The sequence below is a fragment of the Neovison vison genome, chromosome 1 (assembly GCF_020171115.1).
Source record: "Neovison vison isolate M4711 chromosome 1, ASM_NN_V1, whole genome shotgun sequence".
Lineage (NCBI taxonomy): Eukaryota > Metazoa > Chordata > Mammalia > Carnivora > Mustelidae > Neogale > Neogale vison.
Window position 1 is genome coordinate 42,979,029 of NC_058091.1, and position 15,516 is coordinate 42,994,544.

General features: G+C 34.4%; 1 protein-coding gene across 3 annotated transcripts in view; it reads right to left on the bottom strand.

Moving 5' to 3' along the window:
* The window catches only part of ZNF292 (zinc finger protein 292), an 88,177-nt gene that overhangs the window by 13,633 nt on the left and 59,028 nt on the right, over positions 1-15,516 (bottom strand). For 2 of the 3 annotated variants that reach the window (XM_044246040.1, XM_044246045.1), the window contains 3 exons: positions 11,138-11,340; positions 4,566-4,702; positions 2,217-2,358 (listed from right to left, as the gene is read on the bottom strand). In XM_044246040.1, the coding sequence (XP_044101975.1) occupies positions 2,217-2,358; positions 4,566-4,702; positions 11,138-11,340 (482 nt within the window). The remainder of the gene's footprint in view (positions 1-2,216; positions 2,359-4,565; positions 4,703-11,137; positions 11,341-15,516) is intronic. The other variant, XM_044246052.1, reaches the window with a different exon arrangement.

Consider the following 15,516-nt stretch of genomic DNA (forward strand, 5'->3'; position numbering starts at 1 on the left):
TCTGGGTGACTCAGCTGGTTAGAAGTCTAATTCTTGAGATCATCTTAGCTCAGGTCATCATTGCAGGGTCCTGTGATGGAGATTTTCCCTCTCCCTTTCCGTCTGCCCATCCTCCCCCACTCTTGTGTTCTCTTTCTCTACAAATAAATAAATGAATCTTAAATTCTTCTTTCAAGCTGCATCCCCGTTCTTAAGGATTCCTAAACACTGTTTGGCACCCCATTCTGCATAATATCTGCGACTTTAGAAAACGTGTTCTGTGTACATTTAAAATGGAAACCAACTGCATTACTACAAGGGTTACTGTAAGAAAATAAATTAATTCTGGGGCGCCTGGATGGCTCAAGTGGTTAAGCATCTGCCTTCAGCTCAGGTCATGATCACAGGGTCCTGGGATTGAGACCCATGTCAGACTCCCTGCTTAGGAAGGAGTCTGCTTCTGCCTCTCTCCCCTGCTGGTGCATACTTGCTCTCTCTGTATCTCAAATGAATAAAATTTTTTTAAAAAACCTTTAAAATAATTAATTCTGTAAAACTCAGACTCCAATTGAGATAATTAGAAACATATATGTAACCTCTGCTTATCACTTTCCTCTTCAGTTACATCTAATCTGTTTAATCTACTTATTAATTGTTTTCATTTCAATAACTGTTTTTTATTCCTAGAAGTTTTTTTTTGACTCTTTAAAATCTGCTTGGTCATTTTGATAGTATCTTTCTTTCTCATGCTTTACTTCCTTATTTTGTCTTTAAATATATGTATTTTATGTAATTTTCCATAATTGCATTACTTAAACTGTTAGGCAATTAATTTTTTTTCTCTACTGAGATTCATTCATGTCACTGTTTCATATGCTTTATAAATTTTTTTTTTAATTTTGTGTGTGTGTGAGAGAGAGTGAGTGCCGTGCCGTGCGCGCGCGCACACACACACACACACACACACACACAGAGAGAGAGAGAGAGAGAGAGAGGCAGGTAGAGGGCAGAGGGAGAAGCAGATGACCCTGGGATCATGCCCTGAGGTGAAGGCAGCTGCTTAACTAACTGAGCCACCCAGGCTCAGTATAAATGTATACTGATACATGTATAAATCCTGATGGTTAGATTTTTGTCTTTAAATAGTCTATTTAATTCTACTGTTATTTTTCTCTGACAAAATTCCCTCATGACAAACTGTTTCGTGTTCCATAATTCTTGATCATGAACTCATCTTAACCAGGGCTTTACCTGAGAATCCAGCACTGAGTATGTGTCCCTTCAAAGAAGCTCTGCATTCTGCCAGGTGTTACCAGCCCAGTACTCCACTCTTACCTTCTTAAACATTACATACTTGGCATGAGGATTTCTGGACTATATAAATATGGTAATTTAGGCCACAAATCTGTGTGAGGGTAGACCTATGGTTACAACCTCTTAAGGGAAATATTTTTCCTTCTCTGACCCACAGCCCAGTAGAACATGCATAAGCTTGCTTCCCTATCATCTACCTGTACTAAAAAGCAGCATTTTTCTGGTCTACTTTTTCAAAGAAATTACAGAACTTAGCAGGTGGGGTAGGGGGACAGATTGCTGAGTTCCAACTCCCCAACTGGTGAGGGCCCATAAAGCTATCTCCCATCCCAATGTGCAAATTCCTTGGTTACTGCAAGTAGTAACCTATCCCAATACTCATCAGGCCAGGAGAGACCCAGCAGCAGCTTAAGCTTTCTGCTTCAGAAAGCTTTAAGTTCCTCTTCATTTTGGGCCTATGGATTCTCCCTAACATTCCTGCAACCTTAGGTGCTATATATCAAAAGAAATATTTATTTTATTTCACCGAGTATGTTGGGGCACTTTGTAGAAGGATTTTTAGATAATGTAATCTGCCAAAGTGCTAGCAACGGGAGCTATCTCACATCTCTCTCTTTATACTTTCTTAAATTTCTATAAAGCCAATTATCAAAATAGTGTAACACCTAGGAGCAAAAATTGTCAAATGATAAAATACCAGTATATGCATATTACTTTTCTTTAGGTCAAGAGCAAGCCCCTAGCTCTCATTTGTACTTTTAAGTTTTTCTGTTATCAAATGCCTATTATAAGACCAATTAAAGCAATGTTCAAAACTTTAAATGAAATAACAGAAGTCACTGGAAGAGGTGCCAAAATAATAGTTTTTATTAAAGGTAATTAATACATCTTAAATTGAGAAAAAATAGCTTGACCATTCTTACCTCCGAATTAATAACTTTAATCAGGAAGAAAATGTGATATACTGTCTTGGTTAACAGAGAAAGTTGCCGACATCTTTCTAGGTACACTTGAATAGATGGTTCTACTCTTTGCTGTAATTTACTCCAAAAGAGAGTGAGCTCCCTAAAAAAAAGTATAAAAAAATAAGTTGGAACAATAATGTAGTAATCATGGGCTATATTGGTCCAGTCAATACATTTGAAATTAAAACTGGTTTTAGATTCCAAATTCTACATGTGGAAATTAAATTTAAATTAGATATAAAATATAAGGTATATTTCAAATTTTTTAGAGACTAAATAAAATCAGGATATCATTCTTTTAATGTTTTTCAATGTCAGAGAGAAGTGATACCCGTTACTAGTAAAGCACCTCTCATTTAAACACATTATACAAATGGTATCTGAGCCACACTGATCTATACAGATCAATGGCGTATTTTTAAAAGCATTTAATTTTATCTTCTACCTGAAACTGAAAACTGACCAACTGGTCATGTAAATTTAAAAATCTGTTATTAAATATTAAAAATCAATGATGACAAAGAACTCAAAAGAAACTTAACTAATTTTTCAAATTGGTGAAATAATAAACTTTGAAAAATGAACTTTGAAATTTATTTCAAATACAATTAGAATGTAGTTTTCACAGAAAATAATCCTACGAAACGATGAATTTTCCTCCCTTTTACCTATCGTCCTATTTCTCTTCTGTCCTCTGTGGTTAATTTCCACAAAAATCTTCTTCCTTTCCTCAACTTTTTTCACAAAGTAATATCCTCAATACAGGCCTTTCCTAATATTATTTCCTCAGGAACGCTGCCCTTTTACCACCCACTTGAATAACTTGCTCATTTACTGGATTTTAACCTATATACAGAGGACTTCAAAATCTGTCTCTCTAGTCTTGACCACTTTCACCTCTCTAGTTCTTTTTAAGACTTCTCCAATTTGATCTCTTCTGAAACCTGAAACTTAATATATGAAAATGATTAACATTCTTTCCAGTTCACCATCTTTGTAATTAAATGCATCATTATCACTGACCCTGTAAAAGCCTCTGCTTTCTATTATCCTAAAGACTGTTTGTGTCAACATTATTTCAACCCATCCTACATCCATAAGGAAGCCTTCTTAACTTCCCAGATTGATTGTTAACTGGCTTTCTAGTTGGCTTTTCAAGCTCAACTCTGTCCTGCCACTTCCCCCCAACCGTCCTCACTGGTAAGACCCCAAAGCATTCTCAAGTACTTGTATTAAATAGCATTTCTTAAACATAAATTCCCCCCCCTCACTTAAGAACTTTTAATAGATTGCCTTCGTTGTAATGGAATTCAGACCTTGATGAATTTTTCAAAGCAATGCAAGAGTTAATTAAGTCACTACTAATATTTGTATTACATGGAAAATCTACTTCTCCTCAGTTAAATGCATGCTTTTTATTATCCCTTCATAATCTTCCTATCTACCTTTTATATCAATCAATCCTCTGTGTACTGCATATATGATTTTCTCTTCAAAACAAAACTCAAAACTGCTCAGAAAACCTTTGTAACTGTGAACTTTATCCTTCTTTAATTACACACTGATTTAGCTTGCCTGTCCCATATTCATGGGATTTGTATGTCATACAACATTTGGTAAAAATTCTTAATGTCTGAATGTTGTAAACTGAATTTTGTGTTTCCAGTATTACCAACTAACACTGAAGACCAATAATGCTGTTCACTGGCCAGATAAATTGTCAGTTTTAGCTAACACATTAATTTAAGACAGCTGATCTTAAGATATTTTTTTGAGTCAGTTGAAGTCAACATCTCTATTAGTTGTATGTTATATGTAACAGGCTTCTGCACACTTGAAAATGTACCATATAAAGAAATAGGCACTCAAGAAGTTAGTGAAGTAGAATGATAAATGAACTTTATTTCCACACATAAATGACTAGTTATGTAGTTGGAAGTGTGTAATATGTAGAGGAAAAAACATACACAGAGACTGCTTAGATATCTGAAAATATTGTGGCATTAGACAAAATAAACATTTCCTTCATCTAACATTTAAAAATTTCCTGATCATTATTAATAATTATACAACCATTACTGATATACTAAGGGACTGTGTGGTCCTTAACATAAAAAAGTTACAATATGAACTACTTCATGGTCAGTCTGAAGAGCATGTAATAACTGAAATTAAGCTTTTATAAGCTTTTTGTTTTGATAAGATTTTAAAATTTTAAAAAGTATGTTCTTAAGCTCTCTGAATTCTCATAACCTATCTTGTATTCTTATTTAACCAATTTTTCTTTACAAAATAAAATCAACTCACCAAGCACAGTACATATCTCCTTGTTGGAGCTGACGTGATAAAAACGCAGTACATAAGACAAGAGCACTTTTTTCATCACCCTCAGATTCTAAGTTACAAATCATTTCTAGTGCATCTTTGCAGTCAACTTCTGAAATCTAAAGAAAAAAGGATATAGGAAATATGCCATAAAATGGTTTTATTATTAGGATATATAATATACTTTTGAATCTTCATTAGATATTTACAGATCATTTTTTATCAGTAAAACCTCTAGTTTGTCATTACTGGGCTGCAGTAAAGAAATAATTTTTCTTCAAGTCAGAGAACCAATTATTTTCATAAACTTTACAAATACTTATTTATCTGAAATAACTAATGCTAATTATAAGTACCTTCTACCCATTAATCAGGACTACGATACTGAAAAAGAAAAGCTGTATTTTCCCCCCTTTATCTGGTAATTTAAAAACATTAAAATCAGCAGAAAGACACAGAAAGGTATGCTGGATATACACTAATAAAGTGTCTATTCATCTGAGGGGGATAAAGAATACTATGAAACATGTTATTTAGTTATACTACCTTTAAATTAAGCTCACCTCAGTGTTCTATAAATCTCCATTATTTTTCTTTTCATATAAATTCATTCCATCTCAAAGCCTGTCAACAGTCATGCATGCATAAGTATAACCTAGATGAAGGCAACTTCTTCATTTAATTACACATGTATTATCTATTACTTATTTTTTGAAAAATTAAAATTACCACATTACAATTATTTAATATGTAAACAGATCTCTATAAGCATTTCTGTAAGACAAGGATATAAGCAAACAGAATATAATCACAAATCACTGGTGTTCCACAAAATAAAAAGCTAAATGGAAAAAAAAAAAAATGAAGACCAATACAGATGACTGGCACCCATGCACCACAGAGATAACCATGCCCCTCCTCGCTGACCTTCTGTCTATACTGATCAACTTTTGAGTAAAGGAAAAGTGTGTGCGTGTCTGCGTGTGTGCATGTATGTAAAATGTAATGTGTTCGGGACTGAACAAATGTCTAAATGAGGATACTCTTGAGACTGATCTTTGAGGAGGATAAAGGTTGTATGAGGATAGATTCTGAGGTTCTGTTTTATACATTAAGCTGGGCTAGAAAACTCTAAAACAAGACAAGACCCAACTCTGAGTCTGTGTATTTAACAATGACTTCTTACAGGAATGATGAAGTTAGTGGCCGAGTTAAAACTGAAACCTATGTCTTGGAATTCCCCGATGCAGTGCTCTTTCCATTATTCTTTCATCTCTTTCTAACAAATCTTTAAGTGACCCCACTTAAATAAAAAAAAGGGGGGGGCTGATCAATATATAATCATACAATGAATATTTTCAAATATTCTACATTATTAAGTGCATTATCAGACATATTTTATTATTTAATCATAAATTTCCTACTAGGTAGGAAAAATGTGGTGTTCAAAGAAATTATGTTAATTTGCCCAAATTGCAACAGTTAATTATAAATTATAATTAAATTTTAATTATATATAAATCAAATTTTGTCTAACTGGCATTAAACACTCAAGCTCTTTCTATTTCATCACATTATCTTTTATTGCAAGCTGTGTTAACTTTAAACAATTACCCCGTTACAGACATGCGGACAAATGTTAGAAGTCACCCCGTAATTTTATTTTTTCCTGTTAATAATAACAATAATGGCAGCTACTATTTATTAATGCCAGCTTCTTCGGAAATAGCACTGCTAACCAGCACAACAGCTTGCTTGGTAACTTTCTAGTTACTAGTAACTAGTAACTTTCTACTAACTCTAGTAACTAGTTTCTAGTAACTTTCTACTAACTTTCTAGAAATAAGGTTCAGAGAGGTTAAGTTACTTGCTCAAAATCACATGCTTACTTAATTAGTGGCAGTCAAGATTTTAACCCAGGTACAGCTTCAAAGTCTGCTCTTTCCAGAACTCTCCATGCATAAGCATTGAAGCCTTTTATTGCTAAATACTGACCCTTTACACGTTCTGCTTTAATAAAAAATCTTATATCCTGACAGCATGATTTGTTTTGAATCTGATCTTTTGTTGTTTTTGTTGTAAAACCTAAGCTAATCTTGTTGAATGCTCAAATGATGCAAAATGTATACATTATATATATATGGAAATTCATTTCCCCAATGACATTACCTACATTAGCTTGCACTTAGTAATTAGAAACATATATATTTGTATTAAAATAGCCTCAGTATGTTTATTTCACATATATACAACATATCAAACTGAAACATTTGCCATATTCAGTAATACAGAAAACCTCACTTTTTAAAGGTATGCTAGGAAAACAATTTTTAGTGTGTACTTCCATAGCTTTCATTTCCCTGATTTGCCACTAGATGGTCCTCTTGAAAAAAACAGGGCACAAAAGAGAATGACAGGGAAAACCGAAACCGTATTTAAACCAATGGATGGCTGAATTCAAACCATGAAAGTACAAGTCAAATATAGCTATCAATGAACAAGAATTATTTTTTTAATCCAAGGCAGCACAAAGTAGGAATTACCATTATATACCTAATGACTATATAGTATAGATATCTTTTCTCTATTGCTTTGAAAAATGAGCAAAAATTTAAACACCAGAAAATTTAGAACTGTGAATAAATTTTCAAAGTCAGAATGATGTTTGTTAAAGACATATTATGCTAACTCTCTCTGTAAAACAAAAATCATTTTAAGAATGTGAATAATGGCTTTTATGTTTTAATATGGCTCTTTATGCCAGGTATTCAAAAAGCACAGAACACTTCAACAGTATTCTATATACAATTGCGAAGTGTACTTTTAAAATGTATTGGCTTTCATCACATTTTAAGAAGTCTTGCTTACATAAAATTGCTTTCCAATTAAAAAAGAATTTAGAAGGTGCCTGTGTGGCTCAATTAGTTGAGCATAGGACTTTTCATTTCAACTCTTGATTTCAACTCAGGCCATGGATCTCATGGGTCCTGGGACAGAGCCCTTGGCCCTCCACCTCCCACCTCCTACCCCCACCTCCCTGCTAGGCAAGGAGTGTGCTTGAAAGATTCTTTCCTCCTGCCCCTCCCCCCACTGGCCCTCTCCCTAAAATAAATACATCTTTAAAAAAAAAAAAAAAACTTAAATGGTAACCCTATCATACTGAAAAAACATAAAATCAAATCATGAGCTACTATTTTTTAACTCTCGGGCAAGCAAAAATTTAAAAGACAAATAATCTCCAGTGTTAGTAAAGAGGAAACTTCATATACTGTTTATGGGAGCCTAAACTGGCATAATCTTTTTGGGATGGTAGCATGGCTCTATAAATTAATTTAAAACATGTAGACTCCTTAATCCAGCAACTGTTTCCAGAAATTTGCCCTACCAGTGAACCACTGACAAGGATGTATATAATAAGGAAACCACTTAAATGTCATCTAGTCTGACCAAAGATATCACAAATCCATACTATGGAATTATGCAGTCATGAAGAAAGAATGAGGTTGACTTATGTGGAATGATGTGAAAGGACGTCCATAATAAGTGGGGGAAAGTGAACAGCAGGCAGGGTGTGCATATGTATGTTTGGAGCATATAAAAATATATGCATGTGCATAGAAAAGGATCAGGTTATATATCAAATTTCAAACTGAATGATTACTTGGGGGAGTATTAAATGGAGAAGGGATGGTTAGAGAGAAAGAGGATTTATTTTTTAAATTCTGTGTTTATTTTAAGGACAAAACCAAGAGCTATACTGGCTCTAAACAGTTCTAAAATACTGCTCACTTTGTTTTATACCTATACCAAGAATACGGGCCAAGGTTTTTCCTTCCAGAGAAGCCAGATAAGCACTCATCTCTCTTGGTCCCATTCCTCAGCCATCTACCAGTGCTAGCTGCTATTTCTATTACAATGAAAGGATCCTGAAAATCCTAGTCAATTCCTTGCTTACTGGCTTCCCTGAACAAGGATTTCCTCAAAAGGACCACAGAATTCAGGCCATGGTTGACTCACTCCAATATCTCTTCCTACCACACACTAATGAAAAAACTCATATGCTTTTAAGAACCAGACTTGAAAAAGTCAAAGTAAAAAACTCATATGCTTTTGACCTGCTCCGTTTCCGACCTGGGCCGGTTCACCCCTCCTTAGGCAACCTGGTGGTCCCCCGCTCCCGGGAGGTCACCATATTAATGCCGAACTTAGTGCGGACACCCGATCGGCATAGCGCACTACAGCCAAGAACTCCTGGGCTCAAGCAATCCTCCTGCCTCAGCCTCCCGATTAGCTGGGACTACAGGCGTGCGCCACTGCGCCCGGCAAAAACTCATATGCTTTTAAGAACCAGACAGGTAAAAGCAAATGAATGGGAGAGAGGAGCATACCTCTTATGAAGGGGGCAATATCTTTGGGCAATTGTTCCAAAGTGACTACCTTCCCTTGGGGACAAATACAGGCCTTGGTGACAGCCAATCTTAACCCACTTCACATGGAACAATGAAGAGAAAATTTCTATTATTTATAATAGGAACATAAAAGAGTAACCAAACAATCTCTAAGCAAAAGAGGACTTTTAACAAGGAATGTGTAGACTTACACATATCCTGTCCTGTTCTGCACTTTAAGATCTAGTGGTGTTTCTGGAGTAGGGTACAGAAACTTTTGGTGAACTCTGCTTAGAAACAAGGAATGCCTTAATTCTACCTGCTTAATGTAAGAAGAAAAAAAAAATCATTTTATATGATTATCAGAGATACCTGAGGCCCTCACAGAGAATTTTCCTGAGGATCTCCCAGAGCAAGCTAGGCTGCTGCTACTCAAATCTGAAAAATTAAACCAAAAGGGAACTTAAAGCTCAGTTCCACAAAATCTTTTGACTATTCAAGAGTTAGAAATACAGATTTTTCCTGCAGATTATAAATTCGCAGTCTTCAACTTCAAGCAGGGACTTTAGAGCTAACCTAACGACCCTACGTTTAGATAGTTTCCTATTAGAAGTTAAGTTTCTTTAGGCCAAGACTTGTGCCTTAACTTACATTTAACCCCCCAGGGCTTAGACAGCACACATCATTCACTTAATAAAAATCTGATGAAGGGAGAATAGATAGATGGATAGACTGACATAAGGGCAAGGAATGAACTGATAATTAAAGCTTTATTAAGGAGCTGAAAAGTATCTAAATATAGCAACACAATAATTTAAGAATTTTAGAAAAACTCCTAAAATTCAAAAGCTATCTCAAGAAACTTTGTCTGCCAATTAACTGTCTACATAGCTATTCTGAACTAATAAGAAAACTTCAATCTTCTATATGTCCAAACTAATGATATAATTTCCCAGGCTACAACCCTTAGCTCTACTCTGTCTAGTCTAGGAATTGCCAGACATCACTCTTCTTAGTACCCTCATTATCCTCACCATCCACAATAACCTTATTTCTAATCTTAGTCCAAGCCTACCATTTTCCTCTTCATTTTCTAAAACAACAACAACAAAAAAAAAAATACCCACAAAATTATCACTACCTAAACCACCTCTAACCTCATGTAGGCATTCAGCTTTTTGTCTGACACTATCCTTCTTCCAGACTGATTACAGTATCTGTCTACAAGCTCTCTTGTCTTGGTTTGTATCTCAATTCTTTCTGTTACACATCTTTAAGTGTGTCCTTTAGTCATTTTCTTCTCCTCTCTATTGCTCTGAGGTTGAAGGATACTTGTATTAGAGATATAAGACACTTGTGTGCATTAAACGCTCAGTCAACACCGTTAAACATTATAGTGTTTTTTTTTTAAATCTAAATTATTTAAATGCATATTGCCTGTATCTTATTTAGCAACTTTTAATTTTCCTACCCTGTCTCCAATTTCATTTTGGAATTGTGAGTTCTCCAAAATCCAAATTCCCATTTGGACCATGATTCTATCTCAGAATTCTCTAGTACAAAACAAATGCATGGATACTATGCTTTATGCCAAACTAGAAGTAAAAAAAAAAAAAAAAAAAAAGCATATGTCTCACAGAAAATAAAACTTTACATTAAATATGCAAATAAAAATTTGATCTTAATATATATAGATACAGATCTATACATACGTGTGTGTATGTGTATACTTCTCCCTAGGAATACATTATGCATGTGTGTGTGCATATGCATGTGTATAAGACAGAGAACATATTTTTAGGAGGAAGTCATATAAATTCTATAGTTACTTAAATTAGCCAGTTAGATCTACAAGTATCCTGAAGTTAGGTAAAACTAAAGTTAAGGTCTAACTGCTGACAAATAAAAACATTCTACTCAATTATTAAGCCACCTCCACCATCCCAGAATTTAACCTCAGCAGTAAAAAGATTCAATTTAAAAAGAATCTAGATGAAATCAGTTTACATGTAACTCTGAAAGCTGCTTCGAATCACTACCCCAGAGCATACTAAAATTTAAGATTGACAACAGTCCCTCACTATCTAAGAGAAGTCAAAGATATTCTAATTGAAATTAACTTCTTCATTTTTTAAAATAATTACTAACAAAAGAAAACATACTCACCTCTTCGATTAACTTTTCATTTGGTGATGATGTACAAAGACAAACAAGGTAAGTTTGCTTAAAACTACCTTTTGTACCAATCTCTGGATGATCAGAACACAGCTTTGCTAGAGCAGTTGCTTGACTTAACTGATTGGTTTTGATTAGATGTTTAATTCTCATATCCAACAAGATGGGACCCTCAAAAGCTAAAAATTCATTCACTTTAAAAAACAAGACATAATAGATTATTAACATTTGGTAATAATTCATTTGCAATACAAATACTCGGAATATCTTTTTTAAAGCACAGGAACTATTTTTTTTTTTTTTGCTTTGCAATTCTCTGTAACTGTCATACTACTATGAAATACCTGGCTTTATAAGCAAAAGGAAATTATATTGCTAACTTTTAAAAGTTGCATTAAATATTTTTACCCCTGAGAGTACCATTTAGAATGAGGTGAATTAACTTCTTTATGGTAAAAATAATTTGCACTGAATTCTAATAGCCCATGCTATTAAAATTACACTAAATTATTTTCCCCAAAGCATTTATTCTTGAATATCAGAAGTTTGCATTCCTGGAGATCTGCAGTGTTGGGACACTGCACACTTACATTGGTAACCACTGGATATTCTAGATGAGATTCAACTAAAATTGTGTTCGATACTGATGATGTATTTTTTATTTTACAAAGGTGAAGTCTAACAGATATTTTAGAACAAATTAAATATCTGCAGAAAAATAAATAAGGGGGGGAGGGCTACTGAAATTTCTGTATATTTGTAATTTTTAAAACATCGACCAGTAAACCTCAACATTTGCTTAAGAACCACTTACATATAATACATTTCTTTTTTTTTCATATAATACATTTCTATTCTGAATTTCCTACTGCTTGTTTGATCAACTACAAATAAAATTTTTTATTTTTTTGTGTTTGTGAGTGAGACTTTAAATTCTAACAAGTGCAAATTTAAACTCTTCCCTGTTTTCTTTACCAGAATAAGAAAATCATGTTTAAAAATTTAGCTAGCCTGAAACCTTTGGAAGGTTTTTAGTAATAAAATTTTAAATACTCTAAAGAAAACACACAATTTCTCTACTTATGAACAGACTGGAAGATACATCTAGTAAGTAATTTATAGGTTAAAAGATGGAGAGTAAGAGATGTTCTTCCTTCTTTAAATATCCTTTGCTACCTGCTCGTACTTTTATTTTTTAGATTTAACAGCACTGTATTCCACTGTGAAAAGATTGTTCTATGAAACAGTATAATCATGGCTCCTCAGTATTAAAACCATGAACATGTAAGTATTTTAACACAGGATCTCAAATTCTATCCTTTTCTTGAAGTCTACACCTTTGTACCTGCCAGACTTTATTCTACTCTCTGCCACATTAAATCAAAACGTATGAAGACTGAACACAGATAAATAAAACTAAATGTATAACTCTCTGGTGCCTCTGACAGTAATGTCTTACATATACAGGTTATTAAACTTTTCTTTTTTTAGTATCACATGATCCCCCTTGCACAATTATATCACAAGTATCATTTCACCCTTCAGTTCACTGTCAAATCAAAACCAAGAAAGATTGTAAATGAAAACTTGAGAAAAAAAGAAGTTAAAGTTTTGGCCATAAATAAGTCATAGACTTAAAAAGCAACTTTACTTTCCTAATACAATAATTCTCTCAAAGGGAAAAACCCAGCATTAAAAAGTCTGAGAATTACTTAAAATACTCCCACTAGAATTCATAATCAACAAATTCTGAGGATTGTGGCAAAGAAATGATTTAAATGTGGCAAGTATTTAATAAAACGGATGACACTGAATAGAATCTCAAATAGTCCCTAAAAATCTCAAATAGCAACATATAAATTAGAATGACAGATTGTACAAAACAATTTCTGTGCTAATATACAGGAGAATATATGCTAACATAAAATTCAAAAACATAGACTTATTTTTCTAATGATGGGAAACCACTGCCACACTTAGGGGAAACTGATTCATTCCAAAGAAATATAGAATCTTAGAGCAGAAGGGACTTTACAGATCATTTTGTCCAGCTCCATCATTTTTGGCAGATGAGTAAACTGAGGCTCAAAGAAAGTAAGTTAACTTCACAGGGTCATAAAGCCAGTTAATGACAGAACCAGGACCGGAATAATGGGTCTTCTGACTTCCAGCTTAATACAGTGGTGGGATGAGAAGAACATATTCATATTAAGTGTGTCTACTTCGGATTAGAATGGCACTTAAAGCAGTCAAGAGCTGTGAAGTAGCATTAACTGTTAAAGGAAATTAATCATGTATTCTGAAGCTCGGGATTCAAATGGATCAAAAGTAGATTACATTCTAATACTCAGTTCAGAACCTGCTGAATGCTTACTCTCCCTGGCCTTTTTTTCATTTCTCCTTCACTGCTTTCCATTTCCCATTCCTTCTATCTTTCTCTACTTCTTTCCAATCCAGGACATGCTTTTTCTTACAGTGTTATAATATCACATCAAAGACTAACTGTTTTCAGGCTTGCCAGACTTAGAAAAAAGTTTTATATTTATCCCTGAGTAGCTAGTCACATTATACCTCATTCCCTACTCTGCTTCTCCCACTCCCATCCCAGAAAAATAAAAATATCCTGAATTTTACTTGTGTGCAGACTTTTAATCTATTTTCTCTATTTATGGACTTGAACAGAAACACAGGTTTTACCACATTAGAGTCTATCAAGAGAGCTGGATGACATAAAATGACAATGTAAATCAGTAATTTAGCCAGTTCAATTAAGAAAGAATGGCTTCTTCTCATAGAATGCCACTTACATAGTATTAAAAAAGTACTAGTTTCTACATTAAAGATAATTAGCTTTAAACATATTACAGTATCTAAATTCAATTTTTGTGACCAATCATTACACAAATATTCAATGAACATGTCCTATGCACCAAAGCTTAGACTCACTAGGTCCTGGACTTCTTCAAAGTGGAGTCAATTTATTTACTGTGCATGTATTTCCATGGCCAGATTTGCACACAATCTCCTCTGTAGCATCTCTGAACTAGCTATTTAGCAAGCACCTCAAACTCTGCATACAGACATCTCTATACCACAGTATCTATTATCTCAATTCACTTAGTCATGTTCAAGCCAAGAACCTAACAGTGGCCTTAAAAATGCTCTCTTGTGGGGCCCCTGGGTGGCTCAGTGGGTTAGAGCCTCTGCCTTCGGCTCAGTTCATGATCCCAGAGTCCTGGGATCAAGCCGCACATTGGGCTCTCGGCTCTGCAGGGAGCCTGCTTCCTCCCATCTCTCTCTCTGCCTGCCTCTCTGCCTACTTGTGATTTCTCTCTCTGTGTCAAATAAAAAAAAAAAAAATCATTAAAAAAAAAATGCTCTCTTGTGCCTCCTTCTCACCCACACATCTAATCTACCACCTAACTCTGTCACTTCTAATGCCTAAATACTCCATCCCATTCACTTTTCTCCATCTTTACTCCTGCCATTCATCCATTCCTCCCAGCCTGTCATTTATCCATCAGACCACTTTGTACCACTCTGCCAGTTGTCTGCACCCACTCTTACAACATCACATCTTCTCTCAGGTTAAAATGCTCCAATGCTTTTCCCTTTGATTTCAAAGAGTAGATTCTGAACTTTTCACCATGGCCTACCTGAATCCGTATCAACTACTCCTTTTTAAAAAATAGTTTGTGTTTTCTATTAAAAACAATTTAGCATTTGGGCAAGGGAAAAAAAAAAAAGAAAAGGCATCCAAATTGGAAAGGAAGAAGTAAAATAATCTGACTACAGATGACATAATCTTTTATGTAGGAAACCCTAAGAATTCAACAAAACAAACAATTAGAATGACTTTAGCCAAGTTATAGGATTCAAAAATTAAAATACAAAAATAAGTAGCATTTTTATATACTAACAATGAACAACCTAAAAAGGAAATTAAGAAAACAATTCCATTTGCAGTATCAACAAAAAATAAAATACTTAGGAATAAACCTAAAGAAGAAAGTGAAAGACTTATACCCTGAAATCTACAAAACATGGCTGAAATAAACTAAAGATGCAAGTAGAAAGATCCCCATGTTTGTGGATTCAAAGATTTTTTTATTTGTTTATCTGACAGACAGAGATCATAAGTAGGCAGAGCGAGAGGGGAAAGCAGGCTCCCTGCCGAGCAGAGAGCCCGATGTGGGCCTCAATCCCAAGACCCTGAGATCATGACCTGAGCCGAAGGCAGAGGCTTAACCCACTGAGCCACCCAGGTGCCCCCATGTTTGTGGATTCAAAGACTTAATATTGTTAAGATGTCCAGCTACCGAAACTTTCCAGATTTCAATACAATTCCTCTCAAATCGCAATAATTTTTT